This window comes from Myotis myotis, unplaced genomic scaffold (assembly GCF_014108235.1).
Source record: "Myotis myotis isolate mMyoMyo1 unplaced genomic scaffold, mMyoMyo1.p scaffold_m19_p_1, whole genome shotgun sequence".
In the NCBI taxonomy this organism is placed as follows: Eukaryota; Metazoa; Chordata; class Mammalia; order Chiroptera; family Vespertilionidae; genus Myotis; species Myotis myotis.
The window spans coordinates 89,520,378-89,526,779 of NW_023416313.1; the positions used below are offsets into that span (position 1 = coordinate 89,520,378).

A 6,402-nucleotide genomic window follows, 5' to 3' on the forward strand; every position below is an offset into this window, starting at 1 on the left:
GTCCCAGATTCACTAAGTATATGCTACCTATGTGACCACTATTTCCAAAATATGTAGGCTCTTCCTTGAGATTTTATAGAGCTCTATTGTTTTGTGAGTTTATTTGTTTTTTTTTATTTTTATTTTTTGAATTCAATAAATATTTATTGAGTGTCTATTATGAGCTAGATATTTTTCCAGATACTTGGGATGCAGCAGAGAACAAAACGAAGGTCCCTGCCCTCATGGAGCTTACAGTCTAGTGTTTATGACCACTTTGCCTGAATGCTGTCCATGACCCTGGGCAAATCTCTCCTCAGCTATCCAATGCAGGAAGAAGCAGGCCTGGTTCAGATACGGATAACAGGTCTGATGCACTGTAGTTGCCAAACAGATACCACTTCCAACCCACTACCCAGAGGGTAGATCAGGCTGGAAGTTGACTTTTAATAATAAAATACAGAGGGGAGGGCAGAGGGAGTGCAGCAGGTGGTGTGGTGTGCTGCCACACAGGGTCTGCGCTGGCTACACGAACTGCTGCTGCTGCTGCTGCTGCTTCTGGGTGGCTGCCTTGCTGGCAAGGTCCTTGGCCTTCTCTGTAGCTGCCAGTGCCGTCTCCTTTGCCTTCTCCTTGGCCTCCTTGGCTGTCTCAACAAGGGTTTTGGAAGGGGCCTCACCTTGCAGCTTGGCCAAGATGTACTCAAAACCCTTCATTGACTTGGTCACATTGCTTTTGAACCGGGCGAGACCAAATTCCTGGACAGCTCTGGAATCGCCAAATAAGCTAGAGGAGACCCAAGCTTCCCCGTGGATTTCGGTCCAGCCGCTGTTATCAGAGTTCACAGAGCAAACACATCGTTCCTCCACCACCATCAGCCGGGCGTGGTTGATGTTCCAGGTGAAGGTGTTCATGGTCTGGTTCTGGGGGTCCACAATAGAAGCCTCCAGGATGTACACTGAGTGAGCGACATTGGCAGGAAACAGTCGCTCGGCCCAGCGGGGCATCCTGTTGGTCTTGGTCAGGAGTCTCCGGGACAGGAGCTTCTGGTCAGGGGTCACCTCCCGGTGCACTGTGTCTTCCGTCAAGACATGTTTGCTGTAGGGATTCGGGTACCGCTGCCAGAAGGCAGCGAATACTTGGTCCCTGGAACTCCGGAGCACGCTGTGGCCCAGGAAATACTTCACCATTGTCCCGGCCGGGCGGGGTCAGCACCCGAGCAGCATCAGGGGTGCAGAGCCTGGAGGGCACGCGGAGGCCAGGCCGGGCTCGGCGCACGCCCGCCAGGCACCAGTTCAGTCACCGCCCCACTGCAGCCCAACAGCAGCCGCCGCCATGAGGAGTTGTCGGCCGCCCCTTGTGAGTTTATTCTTAAAGAGTTTTGATGCCTATGATTTTGATAATAATTTATTCCCTCTGGACCTACATAGACAGTAATATAAATAACTATTTCACAATTGTTCACATGCTTTACCCACCTAATATATAGCAATTCATATTATATTTTGACTGTTAAAATAAATAAAAATTAGCAGAGAAGAAATATGAAGGGGGAATGGCTTCATGTTAAGTAACTACATCTGAAATGGGTGTTAAAACTGTGCTTGACTGTACAAGTATTTGAAAACATGCAACACTATTAAAGTCATTGGATCTAAAATTGATTAAGCAATAAGTAGCTTGCCCTTATTAATATTTCAAAACGCACACATGGATAAAAAATTCTTTAATCACCATGTTAAAATGAATATATTCTTCATTTTTAAAATGTGTTCATAAATGATTCTGTGACCAGATAATATAAACTCTGGATTCTATAACTATCCTGAGGGAACAGTGAATTATTGTTTTGTATAATAAGAGCTATGGCAAAAGTTCAATTCAGAGAATAATCAAAATATGATTTATCAAGACAGGGACAGACAGGGTATCTAAACTTCCCATGGAAGCCATGTCCATTCAGTATGTAATGTCACTGTCCTCGGTATAAGCTGTCTCACTGTCACTCATATTAATGTTATAACAATAAAATAGTAATAGCAATGGCTACCATGCATTGAACTTTGATTAGCCAGATATTGTTAAATGTTTACTATACCATATTTCATTAATTTTGTGATAAATATTTTTCATATTTTAATAACTATTGAAAGAGGTTCTTCTTAAAATAAATGATCTCTTACAGTCTTCATGTGCAAGACAATAATTATCTACTTCACATTGCCCACAAATGTATAACCTTGGTTATTGCTATTCAAATTGTATTCATTTCAACCTACTTGATACCACCACCCATGTTAAACTTAATTGCTATTTTTAATGAGTTAAAAAAATATTACATTGGGTCAAGGTATTGAGAAGAATTATTATGTATGCAAAAGGGCAGAAATATAAAATAGTACATACAGATGCACATAGAAATAAACTCTAAATCTAATATTTGTGGCTAAAACATTCATCAGAAACATGAACACAATTTCACATTTTCTTGAAAGGCCACAACCAAATTCTTTCTAATAAAGAAGGTACCCATAACTGTAATAATCCCCATTATATATTATGTGTGAGCTGTGTAAGAAAGCATTGCTTATTGTAAATGAAGGCCTACAACTACAATGCAGCATTGGCTGCATTCATATTGATGGAATCTCTTAAAACAGGTTAGGGAGACTTCAAAGAAACCAAAACCAGATCTAATTGGCTTTCCCATGGAGCAAGGCCATCATTAAGATATTGAACACACTGACAGTTTTCTTAGTGGTTAGAGTGTTGGCCTATGGACCAAAGGGTCTTGGGTTCAATTCCTGGCCAAGGGCATATACCTCAGTTGTGAGTGTGGGATGCAACCAATTGATGTGTCTCTTTCACGAAGATGTTACTCTCTCCCTTTCTTTCTCTCTCTCTCTCACCCGCCTCCCTCCCTCCACTTTCTCTAAACATCAATGGAGCCCTAGCCGGTTTGGCTCAGTGGATAGAGCGTCGCACCGCGGACTGAAAGGTCCCAGGTTCAATTCCAGCCAAGGGCATGTACCTTGGTTGCGGGCACATCCCCAGTAGGAGGTGTGCAGGAGGCAGCTGATCGATGTTTCTCTCTCATCGATGTTTCTAATTCTCTATCCCTCTCCTTTCCTCTCTGTGAAAAATCAATAAAATATATTTTAAATAAATAAATAAATAAATAAATAAATAAATAAAAATCAATGGAAAAATGTCCTTGGGTGAGAATTAAAAAAAAAGACATGAACACCAATTTGTCAAAAGCTTTCTATTGACTTTGATCTGTGATTGAAATGATAAGAAAAAAATAAAATTTTATGTTTTGATAAATAATAAATTGCCAGCATCCAACAGTTCCAGATGAGTGCTAATGTGGGAGAAAACACCAGAGATAATTGTAAATCATTCTTTTTTTAAAATTTTTTATATATTTTATTGATTTTTTACAGAGAGGAAGGGAGAGAGATAGAGAGTTAGAAACATCGATGAGAGAGAAACATCGATCAGCTGCCTCCTGCGCATCCCCCACTGGGGAAGTGCCTGCAACCCAGGTACATGCCCTTGACCAACCCAGGTACATGCCCTTGACCGGAATCGAACCTGGGACCTTTCAGTCCGCAGGCCAACGCTCTATCCACTGAGCCAAACCGGCTTTGGCTGTAAATCATTCTTTTAAGAAATGCTTCAGCATCAACGCGTTTGATGCACAATGATATTATTATTTAAAAACAACAACAACAAAAACACACACAAAGAGAGATTAACCAAAGAATCTGTACACATATATGCACAGCCCATGGGCACAGGCAACAGTGCTGTGCAGGCCTGCGGTGTGGCAGGAGCCCAGTGGAGTTGGAGCGAAGGGAGGAAATGGAGGACATCGGCAATCCTCTCAGCAACAAAAATAAAAATTGACCTTTTTGCATTTCAAAGTGACAAAATAGTCAGGTTTTAAAAACAGTAAGTGTTGGAAATATCTAAACCAATGAATTTTTTCTTATACTTTAATTTTAACATTTAAATACATTTTAAAAATATATTATGCATAAGATAAAAAATTCTCAGTATAAAAGTATTACAGTTTTGTTTCCTCAGTGATACAAAGTATCAAGGTGACAATTAGAATAAGTAACATATTATATTTGGCAAAATGTTACTGAAATTATTCCTCAAAATTTTAGTTATACAGATTAATATTTTCAGTTTACATGTGAAAAATATTGAGCCTTAGGGAGTTGGTACCATGTCAAAGGTTACACAAATCATTCTGTGCCTGAGAGTAGCCCTAAGGACTCTCCTCACTGACGCCATCAATGTTTCTGAGGAAAATCCAAGCTATTGTCTAATATTGACTGTAACAAAAAGAAAATGTTTGCTGAGTAGTCTTTATATTCATTCAATATGGAACTATGGCTCAAGTATCCCTTTTTTCAGAATCAACTTGATCAAATTTAATATGATCCATCTACTCTATACCACATACAGTGACAATGAACCTCATACATTGTAACCTACAGTAGAAAAAAGGCTTATTTTTGTTTGTCCTAAAATCAAAATTTTGTTCTAGAATCCATGGATTTAGTGAACAAATTTTCTCTTGCTCATCTTATTTATAATTAGTTTTAAATTTCAAGTATAGAAATTCTCAGCTTCTATGTTTTGACAATGAATAATTATTATTAATCTTTTCATTCACAGATATTCACAGAGAATCTCTAAAATGTTGCTTAACTTTTTCTAGAAACACTACACCTGCATTTTAATGTTTATATCCACAATAAACTAAGAGAAATATTTCTAGGTGTGCTAAATCTTGGTTTGATTTATGAATAATACATATATTTTTGTTGCTCTTAATAACATTTGTTGTGTCTTAAGCTAATATCTGTAAGAACCAAGTTGCAATGAACCAAACTCCTTCTTCTGAAAAAGGAGTGAGATTTAATAGTAAATCATTGCCATAAAATTGTTGTTATTTTTTACCTAATTGTGATCTTTGTCATTTCCAGATGCAACATGCCTCTGCCATATTTTGACCAGTCAACAATCTGCTTATGCTGCCTGTGATTTACCATCACCTACCAGCTGAGACTGCAGGTAATCCAACCCATTTTATTGCTTCTCCATCCAAAAATAGAGGAAAACATTTCAGAGATGTAGTTTGTTTTAGAGTTCTTCTAACACAGCCTCGTCTGAGAGTTGTTAAGTGAATCACAAAAATAAAATCATTTGACTGAGGTGTCACAGCTGTTCCATAGCAGGGTTGGTACCAGAGCCATGACTCTAGAATCTTGGCTCACTGTGCCATGCTGAATGTTCCAAATCTATTTATTTCATCTTTCTAATTACACTTATTTAGTTCCCTAACCTCTAACAAAGATTTCTTTTAAAACCATTAAAACTTAGTTATCCTATTTTCTTTATAATTGGACTTTTTTTAAAGAAAATGTGAAGATTTACTTTCCTTATATGTTTTTTTTTTAATTTTTAAATTTATTTCCTGATTTTAGAAAGACAGAGGAAGAGAGAGAAAACATGATTTGTCTGTCATTCTACTTATTTATGCATTCACTAGTTGGTTCTTGTATGTGCCCTGACCACTGGGGATTGAACCCACAACTTTGGCATATTAGGATGATGCTTTAACCAATTGAGGCACCTGCTACAGGCCCTTTCCTTATATTTTATAAGTTGCTGACTCGGTAAATAAATGAAAGTATTTCAGTTCATGATCCTCAGTGCTCTTATTCCAATTCCTGCATTTGACTATGACTAACGTGGTGACTTAATCCATATGAAGTACAGTAAAGAACCTATTTTGGGAGAACGTAGCCAGCCAGTAAATGGATTTTCCAGTAGCAAGAACCATTCTATGGAAGAAAACAATACCTGAGGTTAAATAGGGGGAAATTTTCCACGTCAAATTGCACTCTTGAAGACCTAAGGGCAAAAAGACATAAGGGCATTCCATTTTTTTTTTTTTAAAAAAAAGGCTGTAAATAATGCAGATAGTGTAATCACCGTCATTTAGCTTCTCACCTGCCCCATTTTTCTATACAAACAAGGTAAGAATCAGTTATAACTGCTTTTGATAATGTTCTATATTCTTATATTTCTGTTAAAAGCCCACCCAAATACACTTAAAAAACTGAACAAAATGTGTCCTCTTTTATGAAAATTAAGAAACCTACACAATTAAGGTGCAAGCAAAGTTTTGTTAAAAGGAAAACCATAGGAATGAACAATTCTGTCAGAATGGAACTTCATTCTAAATAAGTAAATTGCTATGAATCAAATCTCCATCTTACAGAGCAAATACTCAGCTTCCCATCTCTCCTTATTATACCTGTCAAGTGTCAGGCAGGGAATTAGTATGTGAAGAGAAATATTTCACATGGGCAGGTGTTCTGTGGAAGTCTTTGACTGAC

The 6,402-nt window shown here is 38.1% G+C and overlaps 1 protein-coding gene across 2 annotated transcripts; it reads right to left on the reverse strand.

Moving 5' to 3' along the window:
- Positions 1 to 406: 406 nt before the first annotated feature.
- LOC118673489 (PRELI domain-containing protein 1, mitochondrial-like) lies at positions 407 to 1,321 on the reverse strand. 2 transcript variants are annotated; one of them, XM_036344365.1, is made up of 2 exons: positions 850 to 1,321; positions 407 to 735 (listed from the first exon to the last, which is right to left on the reverse strand). In XM_036344365.1, the coding sequence occupies exons 1-2, from the start codon at positions 1,165 to 1,167 to the stop codon at positions 505 to 507; spliced, it is 549 nt and encodes a 182-aa protein (XP_036200258.1). In that variant the 5' UTR covers positions 1,168 to 1,321; the 3' UTR covers positions 407 to 504. The 2 variants fall into 2 exon arrangements, with proteins under 2 accessions (XP_036200258.1, XP_036200249.1); XM_036344356.1 differs by having other exon boundaries at positions 407 to 1,321.
- Positions 1,322 to 6,402: the final 5,081 nt, after the last annotated feature.